This window comes from Talpa occidentalis, unplaced genomic scaffold (assembly GCF_014898055.3).
Source record: "Talpa occidentalis isolate TD23 unplaced genomic scaffold, MPIMG_talOcc4v2.1 talOcc4.4, whole genome shotgun sequence".
Taxonomy (NCBI): Eukaryota; Metazoa; Chordata; class Mammalia; order Eulipotyphla; family Talpidae; genus Talpa; species Talpa occidentalis.
In genome coordinates this window covers 143,907,355-143,934,840 of record NW_023604295.1, presented here as the reverse complement: position 1 = coordinate 143,934,840, position 27,486 = coordinate 143,907,355, and the positions used below count along the sequence as shown (strand labels likewise).

Below are 27,486 nucleotides of genomic sequence, written 5' to 3'. Positions count from 1 at the left end.
ACACAGGGCCTCTTCCTCCTGCCTCTTCCTCTTGTTCCTGGCGGGGGGCAGCTGCCTCAGGAGGTCCGTCAGGGCACACAGCTGGGAGTTCTTGTGGGCATCCCTGGAGGGGCAGTGGTGCTGGCAGACGGGGCAGGGGAGGACGTCCTGGAGGCCTTGCCAGCGCTGGCGGAGGCAGGGCCCACAGCAGTTGTGGCCGCAGTCGAGGGTGACCGGGTCTCGCAGGGGGTCCAGGCACACGGGGCAGCTGGCCTCTGCCTGCAGCTCAGCCAGGGAGGCGGCCAGGTCCATGGTGCTGTCTGTCTGAGGAGCCGCCTGAGGAAGGCCCGGCTCTGCAGGAGCGGGAGGCGAGGACTGGCAGCCTTCCCTCGGCTGCTCACAAGCTCCCAGGAGGGTCCAGGCACTGCAGGGAGTGTGGGCCACTCAAGCTGCAGTCGCAGAGTCACAGGATATACAGGCCAAACAACCTCAGCTTGGTGTTATTGCACCTCGGGTGCTGGGGGTCCCTCTTCCAGAGACAGGCAGGTCCCTGGGGTTTGGGACAGAAGGCACAGGAGGTCTGTCTGCAAGGACTGTTCTGTGCAGAATGTGAGGGGCTCAGCTTTATATACCCTGTAGGGTGTGTCTTTCCCCACACCTCCTCCCCCATTGGCTAGAATCCAAATCCCATCAGTTTCCTGGGGAATTTTTGGCCCCAGGGCACTACCCATCATCCTCTCTGATGCATCTTCCTGCAGGGTGTGGTCACTCTCTCCTGTCCCCCGCCCCGCCCCCTTCTCACCCTGCACTGGGTCTCCTCTCTCTGAGCTCAGCAGTGATCTGGTTTCTGGCCACTGGGTAGTGAAATGGCCTCGTGTTCATCACGATGAAATGGCAGGACAGCCCTGACCTGAAGCTGTTGTTTTAATACCGTCTGACCCTTCAAGCAGGGGTGTCCAGCATGTGTGTGTCCATTGTCTGATTCACAAGGTCATCTTGACCTCTCCGTCCCCCCTGGCTGGTGGAAACCAACTCTGAGATCTAGGGTGGATTCATTGGAGGACTCTCAGCATGGAAAGTTCTGGTCACAGATGCCTCATTTCAATCTTGCGGTGAGGACACCATTAGGCTAATCCAGAATGTGTGACATTAAGAAAGCAACTGGCCCGAGGGCCTCATCAAATTCAAGGTCATGAAAGCAAAAAGTGAAGTGACTCAAGAAAGCTCGGGGCCCAGTGGGGACAGGGTGGCGGAGCACGTGAAAGGCATTTTCTCGAGTTGTTCTCATGCTTTTTTACTCTGCTGGATACATGCTCGTTAGGAGATTGCTGCCGAGTCTTTAGCAGGAAAGTGTTATGGGATCGGAAACCTTCAAATGATTTTGCAAAAGAAATGTATAGATTCTCTTTTGTGAAGGGGACGGAGGAGTCTTGGTCTCGGGAGCTGGGCTCCGCTGCGGGCCTCGGCGCTCAGCCCCGTGCCTGACCGCAGTTAGAAGGAGAGAGGACAGTCAGAGCAAAGCAGGCTGTTTGCAAGGACAGGCGAGCTCAGGCTGCCTTACACAGTGCCCAGCACTGCGACAGAGCCTGGTCTGGAGGCCGAGAGAAGCTGCCTGAGAAAGAGGGAAATGAAGCCCAAGATTTACACGGAGGGGACTTCAGAACTCCCAGGAGAAAGCATCCCTTTGTCCCCTCTGGCCCTTGAAGCTGAAAAGCTGATCCCTCAGTGAGAACCAAGTCCCCCCCAGCAGCTGGCGAGGAGCAGGTGCGCACAGGGTCTTAGAGGCAGAGGCCGTGACCAAAGGCCCGTGGCCGCGGGAGGGGGACCCGGCCCGCGGCCGCCTCGGGCAGCACTCTCCGTCCGTGCCTGTGCTGTGCGCGTCTCTGGATGCTGGTAGCAGGAATTTTGAGAAAGGCCGTGTAGGTGGTCAAGCTGACCGACACCGCGGTGGGTTTCCTTGTTTGTTCTTCCCTCCGTGAAAGGACAAAGTGTTGCCAGCTGGCGGCCTCCTCTGCCCAGGAACTTGCCAACAAAGATTCTGTGTTTTGTCTTGATTGCATCTTTCATCGTGGACATGGAAACTTTGTCTTGGACATTTTTACAGATTGTGTTACTCAGCAAAAGTGTCCCTGCACTTTTATCTTCCTCAGATGCACGGAAAGTGACAGACACAGGTTTCTGATCGCGGAGGCCCTTTGCCCTCAAGTGGAGGAGGGGCCGCCCTGGCCCTTCCAGTGCCTCTGCCTCTCCATGAAGCAAGTGTTTGCACAAAGGCCAGGGGTGGGAGCCTCAGGCCTTCCCTGGCCCCTTCCAGCAGAGACGTGTCCGCTGAGTAGACAAGGGCAGGTCAGCATGAGCGCACTGGTCTCTGGCCAGGACACTGCAGCTTGGTGAGAGCTTCTGCAGGGGAGCAGATGGCCCCTGGGGGGCTGGTTTGGGTGGGAGGCGCGGCTCCTCCTGAAGACAGAGGTGGAGCCGATTCCTCTAGGGCAGCACTCGCGAGCCCAGGACAGTTAGGGCAGAGCACACAGCTCCAGGGACAGTGCAGGTAGCAACTCCGGGGAGTTCATCAGGCTTCTGAGATAAGGACAGTAAATTCTAAGAAGTGCTCACCAAGATATACTCCAGAGATGAGGTCAGAGAGTCCAGGCGGACTAAACAAAGTCCAGAGCACAAGGAGCCTCTAAGGGGGCAGCAATGCCAGGAATGGAGGTAGGGGCTCTGGGCCTGCCTGGTGGTGGGAGGTAAGTTCTTGTGTCTGAGGCCTGGGAAGGCCTAGGTCAGGTACCCAAGCAGAGATGACAAAGAAGATGGTGCCCAGGTCCTGACTGAATCTCTAAAGAGGTCGGGTCAGAGCAATGCCGGTCCTGACCAGCTGTGGGTGACAAGCTTCAGTGCCGCACCCCCTTCCATGTCAGGGTCCAGAGAGGATTCACTGGTCACATTCATGGGCCGACCATGTGGGAAGTGACACACAGATTCTGGACACCCCTGCTTGAAGGGTCAGACGGTATTAAAACAACAGCTTCAGGTCAGGGCTGTCCTGCCATTTCATCGTGATGAACACGAGGCCATTTCACTACCCAGTGGCCAGAAACCAGATCACTGCTGAGCACAGAGAGAGGAGACCCAGTGCAGGGTGAGAAGGGGGCGGGGCGGGGGACAGGAGAGAGTGACCACACCCTGCAGGAAGATGCATCAGAGAGGATGATGGGTAGTGCCCTGCGGCCAAAAATTCCCCGGGAAACTGATGGGATTTGGATTCTAGCCAATGGGGGAGGAGGTTGGGGAAAGACACACCCTACAGGGTATATAAAGCTGAGCCCCTCACATTCTGCACAGAACAGTCCTTGCAGACAGACCTCCTGTGCCTTCTGTCCCAAACCCCAGGGACCTGCCTGTCTCTGGAAGAGGGACCCCCAGCACCCGAGGTGCAATAACACCAAGCTGAGGTTGTTTGGCCTGTATATCCTGTGACTCTGCGACTGCAGCTTGAGTGGCCCACACTCCCTGCAGTGCCTGGACCCTCCTGGGAGCTTGTGAGCAGCCGAGGGAAGGCTGCCAGTCTTCGCCTCCCGCTCCTGCAGAGCCGGGCCTTCCTCAGGCGGCTCCTCAGACAGACAGCACCATGGACCTGGCCGCCTCCCTGGCTGAGCTGCAGGCAGAGGCCAGCTGCCCCGTGTGCCTGGACCCCCTGCGAGACCCGGTGACCCTGGACTGCGGCCACAACTGCTGTGGGTCCTGCCTCCACCAGCGCTGGCAAGGCCTCCAGGACGTCCTCCCCTGCCCCGTCTGCCAGCACCACTGCCCCTCCAGGGATGCCCACAAGAACTCCCAGCTGTGTGCCCTGACGGACCTCCTGAGGCAGCTGCCCCCCGCCAGGAACAAGAGGAAGAGGCAGGAGGAAGAGGCCCTCTGTGGCCAGCACCACCAGGCCCTGGCCCTGTTCTGTGAGGAGGACCTGGAGCTGCTGTGTGCCCAGTGTGAGGCCTCCTCCCCCCACCAGGGCCACCTCCTCACACCCCTGGAGCAAGCTGCTGCTCAGCACAGGGAGAAGCTCAAGAGCTCCCTGGAGCCCCTCAGGAAGCAGGTGGAAGATGCTGAGAGGGGCTTAGCCACGCAGGTCTCCAAAATGCATGAACTGAGAGAGAAGGTGGAAGCTGGAAAGAGTGAGCTGTACTCTGAATTTGCACATTTCAAGCGCTTCCTGCAAAGGGATCATGTTAGCCTTGATTCTGAGGTACTGAGGGAAATGTCAGGTATTTCTGAAAGAGTCACTGCAAGTAGAAACCAGATGTCAGACTATGGCGCCACACTCAAGAGTCTGCTTCGTGAAATCAGCACCCAGTGTGTGCAGACAGACCTGGGGTTACTGAGGGGGCTCAGAAGCAGCCACCTCCAGTGGAGCAAGTATGCTCATTTAGAGGCCCCAGCAGCCTATTCATACAAGTTGGAGGAGGTGGTGTGCAGTCTCCCGCCACATTACATTAGCCTGCAAAATGTCATCCACAAGTTTCAGGTGGATTTGACTCTAGACCCCGAGACCGCGCACCACAACCTCATTATCTCACAAGACAGGAAATCCGCCATCTTTACCCACGAAAGGGTGGCACCGAACGACGTTGCTCATCCCAGGGCGTTTACCTCCCACGAGGCTGTCCTGAGCGCCCAGGGGTTCGAGGCCGGCAGGCACTTTTGGCAGGTGGACATCAGAGGCGCGGGTGTGTGGTCCCTGGGTGTGTGCAAGGAATCTTTCCCCAGGGATGCCCTGGCACCTTCCCCCAGCAATGGCTGCTGGCAGTTTCAGCGGTCCACCGGGACAAACATTGACCCCTACACACTATGCATTCGAGTTGGCGTTTTCCTGGACTACGAGTTGGGAGAGATTTCCTTTTACAACTTGAATAACAGATCCCATCTGTGTACGCTGACGGACACGTTCACAGACAGGCTCATGCCCTATTTCTCTGTTGGAGCCTCTCCTTTATCATTTTCCATGACTCTAGTCACAGATGAGAGCTGAACCCCTGTAAACATGTCTGTGTTCGGGTCCTTCCTCTGTGCATGGAATGTTCTGTAAATAAAGAGTCTGATTCCATTCTTGGTGTCTGAGTGCTCGTGTTTTCCCCGCTCCCCCAAGGCCTCACCCTCTGCCCCCATCTGGGCAAACTGTCAGGAAACCTGTTGTTCCTTCACTGGCTTAGGGGTTCTTTCTGTGAGATTCACCCGCCCAGAACTCCCCACCGCGTATGCCTGGTGTGACCTCCATTCTGGCCCAGCAGAGCCCCACAGTGAGGAATAAACCTCTCCCCTCCTGGTGTATCTGCAGCCCTGACAGCGGGACCAAGGTTGAGCAGGTGTATGTTCCCTGTGGGGGGCAACCTTGACCTAGAATATGTGTCCTCTCAGCGGTCCCCCTCATTCTGGGGATATTCTGATCACAGGAGACATGGCATTTTTATTTTCCAAATACCATAAGACAGACAGTTTTCAATTGTGTTCAAAAATTATCTGTACTATTGTGTTGTTGGTGCACATTTCTCTTGCTAGGGATGGAACTCCATCACAAATTCCTTGCAATTTTAATAATAAACAATGAAAATATTACATTCCTGGTTTATCAAAAATTTCTCCCCAAAATTATTTCCCTGTCTTGTTTTTGCCCAGGCAGAAGTCAATGTTTATAAACTGCAGGAGAAAGCGCTCGCACATTCAAACGTCGAACGTAGAGTTAAGTGGGTGAAAGCAAAGGACGCAGCAGGTTCACAGAGTGAAATACATGAGAGGTAAAACTTTCTCCACTCATATCATTATAGGACTAGAGTTTCCCAGAAAGACCCAGAAGGAACTTCAGGACGGTAAAGCTGGAACATAGCCTGGTCTGGGTGACATAATTTTTAGATATTGCTTTAAATGGTTGCAGGTGATGCTGGCGCTTGGGGCACCCGCTTGGGAGATGCTGTTCCTTGGGAAGTGCCGCTCTGGGGGTGGCCCCGGCTTTGAATGCGAGTGTGGGTGCTGGAGGAGGTCACGGCGAGATTTGCCTCTGAGGTGTGGTGCGGAGGACGCACCTTGTCACCTTCACTGTGGCCTCTCGTCACCCCGGCCCCGTCCTTCCACGGTGTCTGTGACCATCTGTCTGCGGCACCCCACGCGCTCGGCCTTCCACGGGCTCTCGCCCTCCAGTGGCCGGTGATTTTGATTTTCATTTCTGGCGCCTGCAAGGGAGCCGGGGTCACTGAGAATATTAAACCTTGACCGTTTTTCGAAATCAGAATGTCCTGATTGTTTGTGTACAAAGCCGTGTGGTTTCCAGAGGACAGCGTCAGCCCTGGACGTGCGGTCCTGCTTCCCGCAGCTCCCACCGAGGGCCTGGCTCAATGCCCCATGGCTTCCCGGGGCTGACAGCTGAAGGGCTGTTTGTGGCATTCCCCAGTTTGTTTGGGCTGCCACGCGTGCACCCCTCCGCCGCTGTTTTCACTCCCGACTTACTCCACTTGGCATCCCCTGCTCCGTCCAGGTTGCTGCAAAAGGCAGCGTTCTGTCTTCTCCAGGAGCTGGGAACCCCAGGGTTCCGTACCCCGCCGTCCGCTTGTATATTTAGATCGATCCAAGTCTGGCTTTCGTGAACGTGTCTTTAGACAAAGGCCCGGTGGGTTCGGCCCGTGCCCCGGGGGGGGGTTCCGTTTCCAGCTTGTCAGGAACCCCCGAGCTGCCTTCCAGCCCCACCAGCAGCGAGCAAGGGCTCCCTCCCCACCCAAGTCTCTGTGATACTTGCTGCAGGCACAGGGGTGTCTGGAATCCCACTGAGAAACCTCACATTTTTGTGGGGAACATGTAAAGAATCGTTGAAAATGGAAATATCATTAAAGCCCATGATTTTTGGTAGCACAGAGGATGTACCTCCTCATCACAAATTCTGGAATGAGAAACCAACCCCAAAGGATTCTTGCGGGCACTCATCCGACATCCTCAAATGGGCCCACGAAGGGGTGGGTGCCTGCGGGGCGGGAAGCTCGAGGCTGGGTGACGAACAAGGCGCAGAGGCCTCGAAGGTGGGAAAGAAGAAGCCGCGAGGGAGTCCAGCCACGGCCTCAGCTCACTCTCCTCTAGGCGAAACCAAGCGCCTTCTCATCCTCAGCTGCAAAAGGCCAGTTGTAGACACTGTTCCTGACAAACGGGGGGCCCATGGTAGGTATCCCCCCAAGATGGCCACATCCTAACCCCTGGCTCCATGATAAAAGGGAGTTGACGAACCAGGAGGCAGGGACGCTGCCACGAGCTTCCCTGGGTGATCTGGGCGCCTCCCGCAGCACCCCGGGGTCCCAACACATGGAAGGGCAGGTCGGCGGGACTTGGGGTGGGGGGGCCTGAGCTTGCTGGCTTGGGGTGCTGGAACAGAGGCGGGCGTCGAGGCCAGGGCTGGGGGAGCCTCGAGGAAGAAGGGGAATCTCCCTGTGAGTCCTGGAATGACCGCGGCCCTCGCCTCCCTGTCAGCCCCAGGGCCCGTCCTGGAGCTCCGGCCTCCAGCGGTGAGAGACAGCACATTTGTGTTCAGGCACAGATTCGTGGTCACAGCAGCCGAAACAGGAAGTGCGGCCCAAAATGCTCCACTCGGAACCGTGAACACGCAGGCCTTGCGCGTCCTCTCGTGTTCAGAGAGACTGGTCCACGGCCGGGCAGACTCAGACGGAGGGAGACGCAGAGGGAGGAACAGGGACCTGGGGGAAGAGACGGCCGTGCCCTTCTCCCTGACCCGGCCTGGCAGGGCCCGAGGGTGAGCACGCGTCCTCTCCTGCAGAAGGGCAGGGCTGTGTCTCAACACTCTGTCCTGCTGACCCCAGCCTCTGAGCCCCGCAGTCTGAGCATTTGGCGTCAGCAGCTCCACCTGCCCCATGAGGTGTCCATGCAGCCCCAGGGCTTCTGCAGAAGCCTTGTCAGACCTTTAGCTGGTCGGGGGTGCAACCCTGAAGGCTGGAGAGGAAAGGGGGGAAACCAGGAGGTGGTTGCAAACCACCCCCAGCCACCCCTCCAGGCAGCGCCTCCTCTGGGCTTCTGCAGGGCAAAAGCACCGCTCACAAGGTCACACCTGCAGGCCTGAGGGCAAGTGTGAGCAGACGTGCCCTCAGGGCCAGCAGGGAGGCGAGGCTGAGGTCCAGGGGCTGTGGCTCGTGGTCACTGCTCCCAGACACCTCACTGCTGGCCTCCTTACTAGGTCTCTGAGAAACCCGAGCGTCACCCCTGCAGGGAGCGTGCCACTATTTCTTCCCCCAAGACCCCAGTCACCGCCCCGTGCTGATTGACGAGGCCGTTTCTTCTGGGAGGTAGTGTCTGGAATGAGCTACAGCGACTCAGTCCCCAGGCTGGGCTGCTCTGGCAGGCCCCATGCAGGTGGCCCCTCGGGCGGCAGTGGAGGCCCACCAACTTTGTGGGGATCCCTGCCCCACTGAGGCTATGCCTCTGGGTGCTTTGCCCTGGGTAGAATCTGCACCCGGCCTGCGAGATTGGCAAATACGCTCTGTAGCCCTGACAAATACCCTCTGTGTCTGGGGAAGTTCACGTGGGCCTGACCCAAACGCATCTTTTTACAGGGAGACCCGGGCTGCTCACAGGTGGTAGGGGGACCCCAATTCTTATCCCTCCTTCCCGGCCAGCTCTCACAAAAGTGCACTTTTACCTGCTCCAGGTGTGGCATTGGCTATTTATTTATTTTTTTAATATTCATTTTTGCGTATAAGAACCAGGGTGTAGGCCAGAGGCGTGTGTGGGGTGAGAGGATTTACCAGAGACAGAGTGGGGAGCAGAACAGACAGACTGACTGAAACACACTGCTGAGGGGAACAGCGGGGAGACAGGGGAGGTCTGCTGTGCCATGTGGGTTGCTCCCTGGCCAGGGATGGAACTCAGGTAGTCACAGTGATAGGGCTGAGACTTACCCCCATGTGTTGGCCATTTATGCTCTTGGTATAAATGGCCTAAGAAGGTGAGTCACCTGAGATGAGGATACCTGCCAGGGAGTAGGGGGAGGCGTGTCCCCCGAAGAGAGAGGAAGGAACTGAGGGAACTTGCATCCTCTCTGTGATTTAGGATCTGCTCTGTGGTTTGATTGTCTTGTAAGTCATTGATTTCTTGTCTACACCTGTGCGTTCCAGGTACAGGGCACCTGGCGTGGGGTCCTGAGGATAACATTAAAGGTGCCCCACCCCCGAGCTACCCGCATGCCTGCCCTTTTCTAAGAGCTGCAGCTTCTCTGCTTCTCACAGCCGGGAGAAGACTGCTCTCCCCTGCCCGTCTCCACGAGCGATCTGAGCATTTCCAAAGCCGAGTTTGTGTCGCGCTGGCTCAGGCGTCCTGGTGCAGGGGAGGAGTCCGGACGCAGGGGTGAGACCTGGCCCGAGGGAGCTAGTCAGTCTCCTGCGTCTCCACATTCCTGGCTTAACAGGGACGGAGCCAGGACTGGAGGACCTAAAGCAGAGGATTGGACATTAAATACTAATTGAGCTTAATTCATTTATAGGAATGAAATAAGATAAATCACGGGAGGGAATAATTGCAAACGACAACCGTGAGGGGGCTGTTCTGTGTCATCCCTCGCCTTGGACAGCAGAGGGTCGGTGAGACACCCCAGAGCTGCAGCGAGGGTCCCACGGAGGCCACAAGGGGGCAGCAGAGCGGGTGTCTGCGCTGGTCTGTGCTGTGAGGACCGAGGCCCCAGGGGCACTTGTGGAGATTAAAAAAATAAAATCACCAAAATGCAACCCCAAATCTTCATTTCTTCAGGCTATTTTTTTTCAGATATTTCAGAATTATTGTAGAGCAATGAATTACCTTCCAAACATTTCATTCCCAGATGGACGCCAGTTTTCAGCTGAGGAAATGGTGAACCCATCTCTAAGAACCATGGCTGGGCAGAATTTTAGGTTAAACCCACCCACTTCAGCATCTAGTTTCTAGCGCCCACCTGGAACACATTTCCATGTAAATCCCAACACACACCAGACAGACACAGGCATTGCCCTGACCCCGGGGTCTCCAGAGCTTTAGCAACAACCCCTGTGGTCTGGGGGCAGCTCAGGGGGCCAGCCCCCCAGGATGTTTGATTTCCAGAGGGAAGGGTGGGTGGGAGCAGGTTGTGGAGGGGCAGACTAGTGTCTCTCCACGGACGCCGAGTGTGGGTCCTGCGCTGGCCACAGTCCCGGCGAGTCCCAAGACACCCAGGTGGCCGCCCAGGTGGCTCGTCAGGTCAGGGACATGAGAATTTTCATCGAGGGTGTGGGCCTGAGGCCCAGGTAGCAGGTGTTTGACTGTCGGGGAAGACCATGAAGTCACTGTGGAGACCGGCGGGAGGCTGGGAGCAACATGGGACTCAGGTATGGACTTTGTGGGTTCATTTGAGAATGAGGACCTGTATCATTGAAAAAATCCCTGTTGAAGGGGCCTCTCAGTTCACACCTGTGTGGTTCGGGGGTCCACTGTGCTCCTATCTGACCGCCCCACACAGCGCCTCTGAGGTGGCCATGAGGGGCCTGTGTGTTTTCACTTTGTCAGAGCTCCTCGGGTGACTCTGACAAGGGTGGAAACTGCCCAGAGCAACTTCTTCTCAGACGCTGCCTCCTGGTGACGACCCGCAAGGCCTTCAGCATGTGAGGGCCTCAGAGTCCCCAAAGTAAAACTGAACCTTGAACCACAAAGGGGTCAGAGGTGCTGACATGTCTGCTTGTACCCCACGGAGACCACCACCCTGGGCGCTCAGTTCCCACATGGCCGACCCGTGAATGTGACCAGTGAATCCTCTCTGGACCCCGACATGGAAGGGAATGTGACCCCGAAGCATATCACCCACAGCTGCTCAGGGCCCTGGCATTGCCCGGACCCGACCTCAGCTTTCCTCGGAGATTCAGCCAGGACCCCCGGCTCCACCCCCTCCATTGTCTATTGTGTCAGCTTCTACCTCTTGGCCGTTTTTGAGCTAGATGTAGCCAGGCTGGATTGTAGCTGATACAGGGCCCCAGGCCGGGCATTGTTCTCTCCTTCTTCCCCAGCACATAGCCTGACCTTGGGGTGTTCGCTCCTATTTTTAACAGGCGCTTAGCTTAAGCTCTGGCTTCTGTTAGTGTTCATTTGCTGTCTTAGTTTGAGTCCTGATGTGGAGGGTTGCAGTTGTTTTGAATATCCCAGCCTTGGCTTCGAGTGACAGCCTCTTCTGTGAGGAGACCAAGGTCATCTGGCCGGTCTCACCCTTGTCCCCAGTGATTGGCTCCAGCTGCTCTATATTGAGAGTCTCAGGCACAAGCCAGTGCCCCTCGGTGGGGATGCCGCCTCCTGTAGCTCCCCACGGTGAGCCCAGCCTGTCCAGGGTGCCTGGTCTCAAGATTTCCAAGTTGGTGAGTCCCCTGAGTCAGCAGCTCCACAGGGTTTCACACAGCACCTGCCCCTGTCTCACTGGTGTTTCCTACCCCTTTCTGCTGAGCTGTTGCTCCGAGTGTGAGCTGCGATTGTCTCTTCCTTGGTCGATTTTGGCTTGTTCTGTGGTGTAGTTGCGACATACAGAGGAGGTGAGCCCAGCTTCTTAACTCTGCTGCTCTATTGCTGGACCCTTGCTGTATTTATTTTTATTATTTGCCTATGTAAACCAGTCTATTCAATTGGTTTTCAATGTTCACTTCCATGGGAATGTGAAGAAATATGGAAAATATCTGATAATTTTTTTTAATGGGGTGTTCTAATTTTATTTTTTGTAACTATTAAAATTGCAGGGAATTTGTAATTGATTCTTATGTCTTCCTCAAGAGAATGGCATCGAGAAATACAAGGTTATAAATTCTGAAGACAAGTGAAAATTTTCTAAGAGTATTTGGGGTGGGAAAAAGGTGCTTCCTGGGATATTAGCATCCCCGAGTTCATCTGAGATGATTCATATTCTGGTTACTGTTATGTTCACCCCACACAGGGAACATGCACCCCAGTCAATAGTTCTGGTGTCAGGGCTGCTGAGGCCACAGACACACCAGGAAGGGAGAGGTTTATTCCTCACTGTGGGGCTTTTTTGGGGGTGGAGGGAAGGGATGTGTTGGGCCAGAATGGAGAAGGTCACACAAGGTTTATGGGGTAGGGAGTTCTGGGGGGTGGAGGACTTCATAGAAAAGAACCCCTAAGCCTAAGGAGCATCAGGTTTCCTGACAGTTTGTCCAGATGGGGGCAGAGGGTGAGGCCTTGGGGGAGCGGGGAAGACACGAGCACTCAGACACCAAGAATGGAATCAGACACTTTATTTACAGAACATTCCATGCACAGAGGAAGAACCCGAACACAGACATGTTTACAGGGGTTCAGCTCTCATCTGTGACTAGAGTCATGGAAAATGATAAAGGAGAGGCTCCAACAGAGAAATAGGGGATGAGCCTGTCTGTGAACGTGTCCCTCAGCGTACACAGATGGGATCTGATACTCAAGTTGTAAAAGGAAATCTCTCCCAGCTCATAGTCCAGGAAAACGCCAACTCGAATGCATACTGTGTAGGGGTCAATGTTTGTCCCAGTGGACTGCAGAAATTGCCAGCAGCCATTGCTGGGGGATGGTGGTGTGAGGGCATTTGTGAGGAAAGATTCCTTGCACACACCCAGGGACCACACACCCGCGCCTCGGATGTCCATCTGCCAAAAGTGCCTGCCGGCCTCGAACCCCTGAGCGCTCAGGACAGCCTCGTGGGAGGTAAACGCCTTGGGATGAGCAACGTCGATCGGTGCCACCCTTTCGTAGGTAAAGGTGGCGGATTTCCTGTCTTGTGAGATAATGAGGTTGTGGTGCGCAGTCTCGGGGTCTAGAGTCAAATCCACCTGAAACTTGTCCAGGATGGTTTTCAGGCTACAGGAATGCGGGGCGAGACTGAACCTCTCTTTAAGTGATTTCCACGAATAGGCTGCTGGTGCCTCTAAAGTAGCGTACCTGCTCCACTGGAGGTGGCTGCTTCTGAGCCCCCTCAGTAACCCCAGGTCTGTCTGCACACACTGGGTGCTGATTTCACGAAGCAGACTCTTGAGTGTGGCGCCGTAGTCTGATATCTGGTTTCTGCTTTCAGTGACTCTTTGGTAAACACCTGACATTTCCCACAGTACCCGATTATCGATGACATACTGCCCCTTTTCTAGGAAGTGCTTAAATTGTGCAAATTCAGTGTACAGCTCACTCCTTCGAGCTTCCACCTTCTCTCTCAGTTCATGCATTTTGGAGACCTGCGTGGCTAAGCCCCTTTCAGCATCTTCCACCTGCTTCCTGAGGGGCTCCAGGGAGCTCTTGAGCTTCTCCCTGTGCTGAGCAGCAGCTTGCTCCAGGGGTGTGAGGAGGTGGCCCTGGTGGAGGGAGGAGGCCCCGCACTGGGCACACAGCAGCTCCAGGTCCTCCTCACAGAACAGGGCCAGGGCCTGGTGGTGCTGGACACACAGGGCCTCCTCCTCCTGCCTCCTGCCCTGGCTGCTGGAGGAGGGCAGCTGCTTCAGGAGGTCCGTCAGGGCACACAGCTGGGGGTTCCTGTGGACATCCCTGGAGGGGCAGTGGTGCTGGCAGACGGGGCAGGGGAGGACGTCCTGGAGGCCTTGCCAGCGCTGGCGGAGGCAGGGCCCACAGCAGTTGTGGCCGCAGTCGAGGGTGACCGGGTCTCGCAGGGGGTCCAGGCACACGGGGCAGCTGGCCTCTGCCTGCAGCTCAGCCAGGGAGGCGGCCAGGGCCATGGTGCTGGGGGCTTCTGTCTGAGGCAAGGACTGGCAGCCTTCCCTCTGCTGCTCACAAGCTCCCAGGAGGGTCCAGGCACAGCAGGGATTGCGGCCACTCAAGCTGCCTCTGTTCCTTCCATGACTCTGCAGCAGCAGCTGCTGGAGCTGCAGGCCCAACACCCTCTGCTTGTGGCCTCACTCAGTGGCCTGACGGAAGCTTCTATGTGGTCCTCTTCTTAGGAAAAAGTCCAACACAAGTGTGAGTGATTTATACAGAGTAGGGAAACAGATGGAAAATGCAGCCGGCAGACAAGTGGATGGAAGATGCCTCAAGTTCCTGCAAGAAAACAAGGAGAGCGGGTGAGGAACAGTCACATTAGGAAGAAGATAATGGATGCCCCTGACCATACTTTTCCAGGGTTCTGTTTACCTGCAAATACACAAGTCTCCCCAGAAAGGTAACCGCGGGGCTGGAGGCAGATGAACTCAAAGGCTCAGCATCTCAAGGCTCCCCTGGGAAAGACACATTGCATGGTATCCACACCCCTCAGGATTTGCCTGCCAAGGTCGAGGGGCAGGAAGCACGGGCCTGACTCGCTGGGCGTGCACACTGGGTGCCGGCAGCTGAACAGTGCAAACAAGGGATAGTAACATGGTAGCCACCCGGGAAGGCAGGTATCTGATGATAACCTAAAAAGGCTGTTTATTGTTTCAAGTAGCAATAACGGTGTTAGACAGCTTCGTTTAAAAAATACTTCTTACATGCACAGCTTGTAGCTAATTCCCCCAACCGCCTCCTTGTCAGAACCCCCCGTACCGTTTACTCTGCCCACCAGGTTATCGCTGATGGCTCCAAGGGCCACACTTGTCACCTCTGAAATCCCCCAGACCATGCAAGGCGGCCAGTTCCCCACTGCTGCCTCACCTTACAATTGGGAACCCTGCCAGGTAACCCAGTTCCCGTAGGGGCCAGCGTGCTCACCCAGTCACCTGTTTGCTGGGTGATGCACCCACGATACTCTGCTCGGGGCCAGGCTTTGTGAAGGGGACACTGCCCAATTCTCAAGGTTGGGTTCTGGGGCCTCCTTGAGAACTTGGGACCAGGGAAGTCTGCTCTCCAGGGACTGTTCAGGGCAGTGTGAGGAGGGCGCATTTTATACATGCTGTTGGGCGTGTCCTTTCCACTCTCTCATTGGTTAGATTCCAAATCCCATCAGTTTCCTGGGAAATGATTGCTGCGAGGACACTACCCATCATCCTCTCTGATGCACATTCCTGCAGGTGTGGGCGTTTATCTCCTAGTCCCCCGCCCACCTTTCCTAGTCCTGCGCTCCTTAAGCTCATCAACGATTCAAATTTTAGATGGTGGCCTGGGGTAGGGGCTGTGTGGGGCCCAAGTTTGTTGGGGGCTCTCATGGCGCATTTGCATAGGTGTGCCCTGTGTGGTGGGAAGAAGGTGGAATCTTTGCATCTGGAACAATGGTCTTTACCTGCCTGTGAGATCATCCCTTTCTATTATGCTTTTGGGATGGACACTCGTCTTTGGGGATCTTGAATGATTAACACGACATGGAAAGATGTTTCGGAATCTCCTTCCGTGGAGGTAGATTTTTCAGTTTCTGCCAGTTCTTTAATTTTGCTTCATTTATCTGGAGAATATATTGCAAGTTATTAGAAGATTAGAATTAATCCATTTTTCTGGTAAACTGAAACTTTTCACTATGCAGCCTCTCTAACTCTCATTGTTTTCTTATATTTTGTTTTGGCTGCTATTAACATCTCCACATCTTCCTACTCTTGTTTAGAACCCACACTTTACGGCTTTTCTTACCTTTTCATTTTCATCATTACTGTAGCCTCACATTTTAAATAATCTTATAAATGGCATATGGTTGAGTCTTCAAAATCCAATGAGAGAATCTTAGTCTTTAAACAGGAGACTTCAGTGCAATCATAGGTTGCAAATGACAATATCCCTGCATCTGTTTTTTTTCTTATCCTTTTTTCATTTTCCTATTATGCAACTTTTCTAGGTTTTTCTCTTCTTTTTGTGATATTTTGGGTTGGCTATTGTTTTCTCACATTTCCGACCCTCTGCTCATTTTACAGTCGTATATTTTAAATGCACACTTTTAAATTTGAATATGAAGCAGTCATTTAAAAAGAAAGCCAACGATGGCTTTAGCTCTTGTTCGGTTTATAAGGAATTGCTGGGGTGTATTTCCTTTGTTGACCATGCGAGAACCTGTTATCAGCTTTATGGTCTCTAGCCAGCATCTCTTGGGACTTAGCCCACGCTCACCATTTTATTTTTCCCTGATATTTCTTGCATCTTAGACTTTCGGGCTCTGCTGACTTGCTTGTGTCTAAGGCACATCCTTTAGAATCTCCTTTGGTGAGGACCCATGGGGTAAACTTTGAAAATACTTTTATTTTACACTCATTCTTGAAAATTCTTGCCTCTGATTCTAGGTTAATCATCAACACCTGAAGATGTTGATCTATTGACTTCTGTCTTCCACTCTAGCTGTGGAGGAGTAACCTGACTCTTTGGCTCTTGTTGGGTAATCTTTTACTCTGCGTCTGCTTTTGAATATTTTTATTTTTGTCTTTGGAGTTCTGCAGTTTTACTATTATCTTTTTAGCTGAGTATTCCTTTTTTCCCTCAACTTTATTGAGGTATAATTAGAAATGTATCTATTTAAGGGCATGATGTGATTATTTTAGGAGACTCAAAGTTATATTTTTTAAATTATACCCATAATATAATAATGTAAAAAATGACATGGCTGAGAGAGATATTTAGGAAGGCATAACCAGGCAGAGTTAATTTAAATAATCCTCCAGATAATACATTGTGTTTTGATTGTAGTATCTGAAGATATGCAAAAGTTAATCAACTGTCTTACTTTGTGACTGAGATATCATCTCTACTGTCTCCTACAAAAAACCAATACTTACTATTATAATATTAAGATGATTGAAGTAATTTGCAGACAATATCAATTGAGACTTTCTCACACTTATCTCAATATAAACAAATGCCAATGTAAAAACACAATTCCAAAATAAGTCATACTGAGTACAGATAAGAAAGTACAAGGAAATCATTGACTATTATACCACATGGATGAAAAGCAAAATTGATTTTATACTGATTTTACATTTATTTATGTAAATAGATAAATACTTTTTTTCTAGTTGTCTGCTTAGATTTCTGGTAAATATTACAGAATGCTTCATTCTAGTCACTTTAATAGGATGGGCACTATAGGAAAGAGCTGAAAAGATTTTATAGTCGACTCTGACATTTTATGCTTATGTTTTCGACTTCCAGCAATTTCCTGATGTATTTAATATTTAACATAAGCAGGAACATCTTTTCAATAAATTGAGCAATTGAAGATTCAAGTGAAAAATCAAGTAAGGACTCAACTCTCGAGAGTTCTCGAAAGTCTTGAACTCTGGCAAATCATGTGACTTCCATGTTGCTTTTGCCATCCCAACTCTTCTTTGCTTCACACCCGCGAGCAAATTTCGTCTTTTTTCTAGCAACCTGTGACACTTCCGCATCTATTTTGGCTTTTAACATTGTTGGGTGCTAGCACTTAGGTGATCTTTACACCAGGTTCTTCAATAGCTAACAGATGGCTGAGCTCCTCAGGCTTCTCCATGCCCACTCATCCAAGAACATCTTCTCAAATTTCTTCTTTCTAACAGGGGGATCAAACATATCAGTGATCCCAAAATACCAAGTAAAGCTCCTTCCACTGGATTTCACTTGAGGACTGACTATGAGATTCTTCTTCATTCTTCAACTTCCTTTTCTAGAACATTTTCCCCTCTGAATCATGACCTTAAGGTTTTCTTCAAAATGTTTTTTATGCAATTCTTGAAATTTATTCCACACAATTAAGAGACTTCCAGAGATATATTCTTCAAAAACATTTACATTTCTTTCCAGTTCTTTTTTTAATGCCACCTGTAGGGAAAGCTGAGATGTCTGCCTTTCCAATGGCTCCATCTTCTCTGTCTTCCTGTAAGTTAAGCCCAAAGTTCTCTGATGTGATTTCATCTTTAGAATTCCACTCAGCATCATTTTCATTTAGCCCAGGAGGTAGCAATCACTCTACATATTTTCTTGGTCTGGAGCTTACCCCCCAGCAGCCACAGTAACACCCTGCCAACTTTAGGGCTTCTCTGATATACACAACCATCGAGCAATCATTACCACAATCAAGTTAATTAATATATCATCATGTCACATAATTGATCATTATTTTTTGATCGATTATTCACCCCGCATAAATAGCAATCTGTTGTTTTCTTTGACCAGCAAATCCTTATTTCGTCCTACCCTCTAGCCATGGGAAACCACCATTATTTTCTCTTCTTTTATGACTTCAACTCCCCCCCACCCCTGTTTAGCAGACTGTCCTCCAGGTTCAGCTTGGAATTTTGCTTCTTATTTATCCTATTTGGATAGGGCTTCTTGAATCAGAGGCCTGCTAATCTCTATCCCTTCGGCAAAATGCTTTTCTTTTCGAATATTACCCTGTCACATTTTCTCCTCCACTTTATGAATTCTATTTAAATGTTTGCTCTGTCTTGCCCAGTCTAACCATTCCTCCGTATTGTCTTTCTGTAGTCATAGAACTTGAATACATTATTCAAGTATTGAATACAGTATTTATTTGTTGTTGACTAATCCTTTATTAAAACTTCCTCCAGGTTTGAAGTTGAATTTATTTCACTTTTCAGTTCTCAGGTTTCTATTTGGTTAGTTTTCATATCTGCTTCTGTTTTGAATTATTTGTTACTCCTTGCTCTTAATTTCCACCCCTTCTTTTATTTCTTAAGCAGGTTGATCATATTTATTTTATATAATATAACTGATAATTCCAATTTCTGATTCTTCTGCTTGTTGCTTCTGATGCCAGTAAGCAAATAGCCTTGTTTCCTTATGTTGTGAGTGATTTTATGAGTGTGCATGTGTGTGTGTTAATCTAGGCTCCTAGTCCTTGCAATTTTATATGTGGGAATTTCCCGAGTCTCAAGTGCCAGGTGAATGACCTTCGGGAGGATTAACGTTTGCTTAGTCCAGGTACCAGTGAGCATGTTCAACAGGGGGGACTTACAGCCGAATTCTTCTCCAGACTTATTTGACCACATGAGAGTTTAAATTGGGGCTCAAAATCACCTTAGGGCTGGATTATGATTAAGAATTTTCATGGACTCTTTCTCCACTGGGCACCCAATTTTAAAGCAATTTTCGTTTCTTCTTTTCTCAGTGATGGCCATGGTGATTCTCTCTCTCTCTCTCTAACAATTGTTAGGTTCCTATCTTCATGACTCTTAGACTCTCTACCTGGTCTAGGATTTGTCTTTTACTCCAGGGGCCTGGAGTAAAGCTTCAAAAGGCCAATCTCCAAATCCCTGCAGTTTCACAAACGCACCAGTGGTGAGAACTGACCTCAGTGCTCTGATCACGCTGGTTTCTTGTGTTCACTTGGTTTGGGGGCCACAATTCTGCTCATTGTGAAGTGCATTTACAGATGTTCAAAGAAATCATTGGCAGCTTACTTATTCTCAGCAGGCAGGTCCATTTTGATATCTAGTTTGTTGTGGTCCTAGAAATTACACTTCCAGCTCTTTAAGGGTTTTTTTAAATGATTTTTAAAATTACCCCTCAGTTGCAAGCAGTGGCCATTAACTTGGGCTGTACATTATGTGTGTGTGTATGTGTGTATATGTGTGTATGCACATATGTGTGTGTGTGTGTATAAACTTTAAAGTCAGAAAAACAGCTCAATTTCCAAACATAGCTGCTTCGAAGAGTTTCAAATGAGGAATTCAATTCAACTGAGGGGTTATAGACCTGAACGGCTGAAAACTCATTCAGTCGTTGTAATAAAACATTTAATAAATATATTATGGGCCAAAAGGCAGGTGGGGTGAGAGGAGAGGCAGAATAAATAAAGTTGGATTGGAATCTAAGTGGAATCTTAAAAAGCATTCACATGGGAGGTGACACCTAGACTCTGTCATTACTTACCTCTGTGTTCCCTCAGGGAATTTCCTTCACCCCTTTGACACTCAGCTTTCTGGTCCCCCGAAGGAAGCAATCAAGATTGGATTATTTCCACACTCCCTTCCCTGTTTACAGTTCTAGAACGCTGTGCTTCTAGTTCTTTTTTTCCAAGTATTTCCTCCCATCTGGAAGCAGCCAAGATGTGGCGATTCGTTGTCAAGATATTTTCATGTTCCTTCCATATATCATATTTTAAATAAAAACTAAACTATATCCCTTTGACTAACCATTTGTCTTAGGAGAAAAGGTCACCGAATGGTTTCTATTGTTTTTGAGTGAGCTTTTACATTCAGCGGTTGCGTAATTATTAAATAATCCATTTTGCCTCCCTCTGCATGTACATGATGATTTCTATTTATTCAGCAAAGACATAAAGGAAAAGCATTAGGTCATTTGGACAAGGGGCTTTGAGTCAGTGCTGAGATCACTTCCCTCCTTCTAGTTTGAAGATAAAGTTCCTTTGTTACCTGGGATCATGGTTTGAATTAGGGTAATGTGGGTCTTCTTTTCTGATTTATGTGATGAGGTGATTGCTTAAAGATGGCAATTCTGCAGCGCGGGTCTTGACAAATGGCCCCACTCTGTCAGCTGGGGTAGAGCCTTGGGAGTCTTCCAAAGCCCTTCCCTCTCCCTTGCCACCCACATTTTCCAGTCATCACCAAGACCTGCTGGATTTTTTCTTTTTAAATTATGTTTCTGTTTCTGGCTTACAGAAAATTCCAGAGCATGATATCAATGACCCACAGTGTGTGACATGGTAGCATTTTGTCAAATAGACGCACTTCAGGTTTTTGGTGCTTGTGTTTTGCTTTGTTTTCAATAAATAAGACATTACAACCTCCCAGTGGATCCCTCTCTGATTTCATCTTCCCTCTCCTTTTCTGGGCAACCTCTGTCTTGATTTTTGGTGTTTGTCATTTCCATGTGTCTGCACTATTATTATATATTGTGCTGCATGGTTTTTGCATTACTATTTTATGCTATATGTCTCCATCTGCAACTTGTTTTTCACACTCAACAGTATTCTTGAGATTCATCCAAGAACTAGACATTCAAGTCTAGTTCATTCTTTGAACAGTTCAGTTCTATGAATATCGTCACATTGGATACTTAGATTGTTTCTGACTTTTTGCCATGACAAACACGGCTGTAGTTATTATCTATGTACCTATTTCCTTGCCAAGCAAATATAAGAAAACCTTGCTGGCGCACAGAGGATTATCCTTTAAATGGGTATGAGTGTATCGAGATTCTATTCTCTACTGGTGAGGCAGGTGGGTGGACCTGAGTCACAGAAACATCTGGCTTTCCCTACTCTTCTTTGGAAGAAAGTCACTAGGTCTCCCTGCCTTGGGTGGGGAGAAGGTGGGGGTTAAGCCTCACCTCCTGGAGTGTGGGTATCTACCTATGTTACTTGGAATTATTTTGTAAGGAAGACTTGTGACTTCTCCCTTATTCATTCATTACTTCCATTATTTATTTATCTCGGTCTGGGCTCATATATTTCTCTTATTCTTTGGGTTAATAGTCATTACTGCAGGGTTTATTCTGTGATTCAAATTGTTTTGACTTTGGTCATTGGGAGCTCTTCCTGTTTGGCTCTTATGCCCCTGTGACACGCCCCAGCCTTTGGGTTTTTGGTTTTTTGGAACACGTTCTTGCTTTCTAGTTCTCTCGCTAATTTTAGCATTCATCAGGGGATGTTGTCTGCACGAGGTATTTCTGAGTGTTAACATAGTCAACATGTGATCATTCTCACTCACACATCTTTTTTTTTTTTTTTTTTTTGCCCTGTGCTTAGGTAAATATTTGGTCAGATATGGCCAGTCACAGCTTTCAGTTCAATCCCATCATTTTATTCCTTCATAGAAGCACTCCTACTTTGGATTCTAAGCCTTGAAACATACTTCGTTTATTCGAACTGGGTTTGTCTCCATTTAAGACAAAACTCAGTAAGAGTTTAAATAAGAGAGGTTCATTTCTCTCTCAAGTAAGAGACCCTGTGCTCAGTGGGCTGGCAGAGTGTCCGTAGTTAGAGGACTCAGTTCTTTCATTTTTACTGCCCATCATTTTTCAGTACATGGGCTTTCTCTTCAAGGTCATCCCGGCACAACATGGCTGCCGGAGCTCCAGCCATCTTTTAAAAATTACACTCAAGGAGGAGAGGGAAGAAGAGCAGACCAGTTGTACCTCCAAGATGAATCAAAGCTGTTTAAACAGACTTTCTGGAACCACATCTGAGGACCTGCTCTTGTCTGATCTACCACTCTTGGTTTCTGGGAAGCCAGGATGTCATTTTGCCTTCTCCTTCCTTGAGGTCCCCAAAGGGTTGGGTGAGGCTCACCCATTCTAGTGAGGGTGGGTCTTCTTTACAAGGTATGCGGGTCTCTTCATACACAGACACGAGAGAGAGAGAGAGAGAGAGAGAGAGAGAGAGAGAGAGAGAGAGAGAGAGAAAGATCCATCAGCCCTGTCAACTTGACACGCAAAGTGAGCCATCGCGACACTCACAGTACACCACTGAATGCATCGTGTCTGCTTTCTGGGCTTATATCAATGAATTTTCCCTGATCCAACTTTATTCCACATCCTTATTATCCATTCCTGCAAAATCTCATCCCCATGGCAACAGGAGACAAGGGTTATCTTCATTTTCTTCTTGGTACAAAACACCTTGGTAAGTTGTTTTGTTTCTTAATTTGGAAACTTACATAATTGATTTTTATAACTTTCTTCTTTCACAATGTAATTTTTTAAAGTTTCAATTTCCCTCTAAACACTATTGCATACAACTAATGTCAATAGGTTATTATCATCCTGTTCAAAATAATTTCTAATTTTTCCTTTTTTACCAATGGATATTTAGAAATGTGTAGTTTAATTTTAACTATCTGACATATTTTTCACTATAGTTGATTTTTTTATTCATATATAGACAACAGAAAGTTAAGCAAAGCTTCATTAACCTGTAATTAAAGGATCCTTGGTTGAACTTTTTTTTTTTTTTTTGGTGAAGAAGAACTGGGGTGTAAGCCAGAGGTAAGGGGGTAAGATGATTCACCAGAGACAGAGTAGGGAGAAGAACAGGCAGATCTGCTGAAATCCACTGCTAAGGGGAGTAGTGAGGAGACAGGAGAGGTCTGCTGCGCCATATGGGTAGCTCCCTGCCGGGGGATCGATCTCAGGCCATGGTGATCATAGCACTGAGACTTAACCCCTAGGCCATTAGGGAGGTCCTTGTTTGGATCTTTTAACTAATGTTCCAGTGTGACACTAAAAGGATATGTCATCCTCTCCTTGTAGATATCATGTTGATTTTTAGAGTGATTTTTCACTCTGTTCCATTATAGTCAGAGAATACATATGTTAGATTTCAATATTCTGAAATTACTGAGGCGTCTTAGACAGGAAGATGCTCTCTTTACCAGGCATTCCCAGGTTCTGGCTACCATATTCCAGTCATTCTCTCCTATCCAGTACACTTAGACAGAAAATGTCTGCTGTTCTAGGGCATAGTATTCGATAAATATCAACTGGGTTGACCTGGGTGATAGTCTTGAAAAATGAAACAGGAAACATTGCATATAGAGGCATTAAAAAGAAAAAACCAAAAAACTAGCTGCTGAGATATGGACAGGTAATTTCTTTTTAAATACCATGGGTGGGGGGAGGGTGGTCTCCCTGGTGGTGCAGGGGTTGAGTATCAGCAAGCGCTATCAAGCAATCACCAGCCACTGAAACATTAGTTTGATCCCAGCCAGAGAGCTGACCCACAGGGTGCAGCAGACCTCTCCTGTCTCACCCGCTGCTCCCCTCAGCAGTGGATTTCAGTAGATCTGCTTGTTCTGCTCCTCACTCTGTCTCTGGTGAATCCTCTCACTCCCCTACCCCTGGCCTACATCCTAGTTCTTGTATGTATGAATAAATAAAAATAAATCTTTAATAAATCTTTAAATAAATAAATATATATAAATACCATGGGGATGGAAGCACTGCTGGAAAGTTCCTGAATAGACCCATCTGGATGTATTGTCTCTACCGAGTTAGAGGTTCACCTGACCTGTCAGTGAAAAGACAGTGAGCATTTAAATCCGGTGAAGAAGTGGGGTAACAGCAAATTAAGAGATCTCCCTTTCCTTGGTCCCTCCCTGTGGTTAGGCCAAGTGCACCGTCAGCCTTGACTTCTGTCATCTCTGAAAATTCCGCCTCTCTGTGGGTTCTTGTATTTCTGGAACAGTCACCCAAAATAATAAGGTTGTGCTCTCTCCCCTGGTGTTAATTCTGGCTTGTCTGGGAACCCAACTTCTCCAAAGGATCTGGTCTCTTGACTTTCCATTAGAGTGAGCATAGAGGTTTTGCAAAGGGGGTGCTGTACCTTTAAATTCTGAAAGTGATCTTGGCTCAGGAAGGCCAGCAGTCGAGGTCCAGCCCCTAGAACAGAGAAGAGCTACAGATTCTCCATCCTAGGTCTTTGCGAGGGGACGGTGGTGCCAGCGGGGCTCTGGCATCTGGCAGCATGGGCGGGACGTTGGGGACCCTCCTGCTGGTCCTTGTGCTCAGCCCGGCTCAGCCAGCCTGGGCCGGCCGGAAGCTCCTGGTGTTTCTGCTGGACGGCTTTCGCTCAGACTACATCAGCGATGAGGCCCTCGAGTCCTTGCCTGGCTTCAAAGAGATCGTGAGCAGGGGAGTAAAGGTGGATTATCTGACCCCAGACTTCCCCAGTCTCTCTTACCCCAACTACTACACCCTGATGACTGGTGAGTACCAGCTCCCCTCCTGGGTGGGAGGAGAGGCTGGAGCCCACAGAGATCAGCTGGCTCCGGCATTGGCTTCTTATCGGAATGTTCAGCTTCCCCTTGTCCCTTGGGACGTCAAAGAGGGACGGGCGGTGTTCTTGTCTGGGGAGATTTTTCAAGGTCGTGTTGTTCCCCAAAAGTTACCCCGAGGACCTGCTTTGGATTCGCAGTGTGCAGAACAGAGACCTGTGTGAATGAATGACATTAAAAGTGGTCCTTTGTTTTACAGATTACATTTCTAGCCAAGTTCAAGTTTAAAAAATTCAACAGGTCTTCACGTGTTTGTACCAAATTCCTTCTGCCCCCTGCTCCGCACTCGCTGGTGGTCCTGGAGGCCTTTTGGTTTCTCTGTCAATGTGCTGGATGCTGGAAGTCACACGTGGGGTGCTGGGAGGGCTTGGGGGAATTTTTAGGGCACATTCTAAGTGTTACCTAGCAATGCCACTTGTCCCTTCTTTTGCCTTTTTGGGTCAGATAAAATGACAGGAGAAGAAAAGAAATTGCTGTATTAGGTCCCATTTTTAACTTCTAGTGTCTGTGAAGAAAAAAAAAAAAAAACGAAACAAAACGGAAATAAAAACAAAACAAGCCCAACTAACCCAGTCAGTGCCTGGCGTGGGGAAGCTGCCTGAAGATGACCTTCCCCTGGGGCTGCCGAGTGTCAAATGCGATTTCCTGAACTTGATCCCATGGGTGCAATAGAAGGTCCTTCCTGCTCACGCCCTAGGACTCCAGTTTCCAGATTGCTTTTCAGTTAACCTCTGCAAGGGCCAGCGAGTGGCTCTCGGAAGGAATGTGCCAGCTGTCCAGGGAGGCTGGAAGAATGCGCTGTTGTTGCTGTTTGTGCAGAGCCGAGCTGTGTGCTCCGGCGCAGGGCGGGCCTGTAGCCTGTGTTAACAGGAAGGGGACGAGCCCTCCTTGTCTCACTCTGGATCTCCCCTGAACATTCGAGTTGGCATCTGTCTTCATGCACGGGGACTGTGTAGATGCTGTAGAATGGAAGGGAACACTTTGGAGAATTAGAAATGAAGACAGAGAGGGAAAAAAAAAATCAGTCTGCAAACAAGGAAGGAATTTGTTTCCTTGTTTTCTAAAATTTCTCCCAACAGACACACAGCCAGCCTGTCTCCTCCAGAGCGGAGGAACAAAGGTCCCCAGCCCCCTTGGCACGCTTGTGCCCGGTGGCGCAGCGGCTGCAAGCTGCTGGACCACACAGATCTTACTGTGTGCGCGGCCTGACTTCGGCTCTGTCCGGGAGCCTCACCGCCTTTCAGAGCCGGGGTGGGAGACCTGATTCATCAGCTGCCACGTGCCGTTCTCAGCCGGCGTGGAAAGCGAACACAGCCCATCTTAGACAGCCAGACTCCAGCGAGTCAAAAGGCACCATCACCAGCCCCCCGTTGCCGCCCGGCCGATGACACGGCCTTTTGTTGCTCAGCCCACGCGCCTGGTGTTGGCACCGGGGAGAATGTGTGCAAAGCTGCGGTCACAGGGACACCTTCTGTCCAGGCTGTCGGTGGCTTCTCTTGTCTGGGCCTCAGAGACGCCCTTCTGAGGCAGCAAGCGGCCCGGGAAGCTGCGAGACCTCCGTAGGTGCTGTCATTTTCTTGTGATTTGATCAGGAAGCCTGTTTGGAACTTCAGCTGCTTTCCCCGTGTGCAGAGCGGCCGTCAGGGGATGCGGCCGGCAGAGCTCGCGTTCGGCGGGTGTCTTTGGAGGGGGGTCTGTCTTGTATCGACAGAGTGAGCACGAGGGCTCGGAGGGGGGTCGCCGGCTCGTGTCCTCTCCACTGCCCGCGGACTGACTCAGAGCCAAATTTACACTCTCTCCCCCAATATCCAGGCTATTTCCACCCAATGCTGACAGGTTCCTCTTTTTTTATAGAAGGGTTTGGAAATTGTACTTAAACCCATGGTTTGAGCATTAGAACCTTTTATAAACGGACAAAAAAATCAGGTTCTTTTGGTGCCAGGAGAGACTGCTTGAAGATTCTTCGGAATCTGTTACATGAATCGTTTCCCACAAATGATTGCGCATCTCTGCATTGTGAGCAATAGTGGGTTATCGGGCAGAGCCCTGGTTTAAGAGCTGGAAGAACTCAATTCACAAGGTCAGGGCCATGCTGGAAGACTCCAGAAGCCGCCACACTGCCGTGGTGCCTGTTTCCTCAGATGCCAGCTTCTCATCTGGCCAGGGTTCCCGGTGCTGCCACATGCAGACGTGAAAGTAAGCGAGGCATGAGGGCCAAGAACCAGTTGGGACTGGACCCTCCTGGGACCCTTCACAGGGCTGACACCCTAGAGAGGAGCATTCCCTGGGAGGGCACGAGGTGGCAGTCTCAGGGCTGGCAAGGAGCCATGAAAATCACCCAGCCCAGTCACTGACCCGAAACCACTGCCATCCACCCCCCCTTCATCGGGTGCATTTCGCCTCAGCACAGATGGAAAACATTTCCAAGTGGTCAAGAAGATCCAGCAAATGGTGGATCGCCGGCGACACGAAGGATCTCTTATCCAGGGAGCCTACAATCCAGGGGGGAGGGGAGATACCTCTCAAAGGAATGACAAGGGGTGAAGGACTTTCACGTGTGTAAGTCCCAACTCCCCGTACCCCAGGGAGCATGTGAAGAGGAGGTATTTAAAAGGGGAGCCAGCTAACACGAGGCCATTCCAATGGGCCTTTACAATAGGTCCCTTTAGAAGAGAAAGAGCCCCCGTAGATGAGGGAGCACAGGCAAGAGACCAGGCGGGACGCAGGGAGCGGGCAGCTGTGGGCCAGCCTCGGGGAGAGGCCGCCCCAGAAACCAGACCTGCCCACACCGGGATCTTGGACTTCTAGCTTGTGGGGCTGTGAGAAATCATTCCTGCCACGTGGCCCCCGTCTGTGGCCCCCTGTTTCCGTGGCCCGAGTA

At 50.3% G+C, this 27,486-nt stretch overlaps 3 protein-coding genes and 1 pseudogene across 3 annotated transcripts in view; 2 read left to right on the top strand and 2 right to left on the bottom strand.

The window, feature by feature from the left end:
• Nucleotides 1-3,607: 3,607 nt before the first annotated feature.
• On the top strand, nt 3,608-5,002 carry LOC119258267 (tripartite motif-containing protein 60-like). Its single transcript, XM_037526705.1, has one exon. The coding sequence runs from the start codon at nt 3,608-3,610 to the stop codon at nt 5,000-5,002; it is 1,395 nt and encodes a 464-aa protein (XP_037382602.1).
• A 7,306-nt stretch (nt 5,003-12,308) lies between these two features.
• Nucleotides 12,309-13,706, bottom strand: LOC119258266 (tripartite motif-containing protein 60-like). Its single transcript, XM_037526704.1, has one exon. The coding sequence runs from the start codon at nt 13,704-13,706 to the stop codon at nt 12,309-12,311; it is 1,398 nt and encodes a 465-aa protein (XP_037382601.1).
• A 3,454-nt stretch (nt 13,707-17,160) lies between these two features.
• Nucleotides 17,161-17,809, bottom strand: LOC119258265 (protein FAM204A-like; annotated as a pseudogene).
• Nucleotides 17,810-24,183: 6,374 nt separating this feature from the next.
• ENPP6 (ectonucleotide pyrophosphatase/phosphodiesterase 6) overlaps nt 24,184-27,486 on the top strand; it is a 76,055-nt gene continuing 72,752 nt past the window's right edge. Inside the window, exon 1 of the mRNA XM_037526495.2 lies at nt 24,184-24,536. Within this exon, the coding sequence (XP_037382392.1) occupies nt 24,296-24,536 (241 nt within the window). The 5' untranslated portion in view covers nt 24,184-24,295. The remainder of the gene's footprint in view (nt 24,537-27,486) is intronic.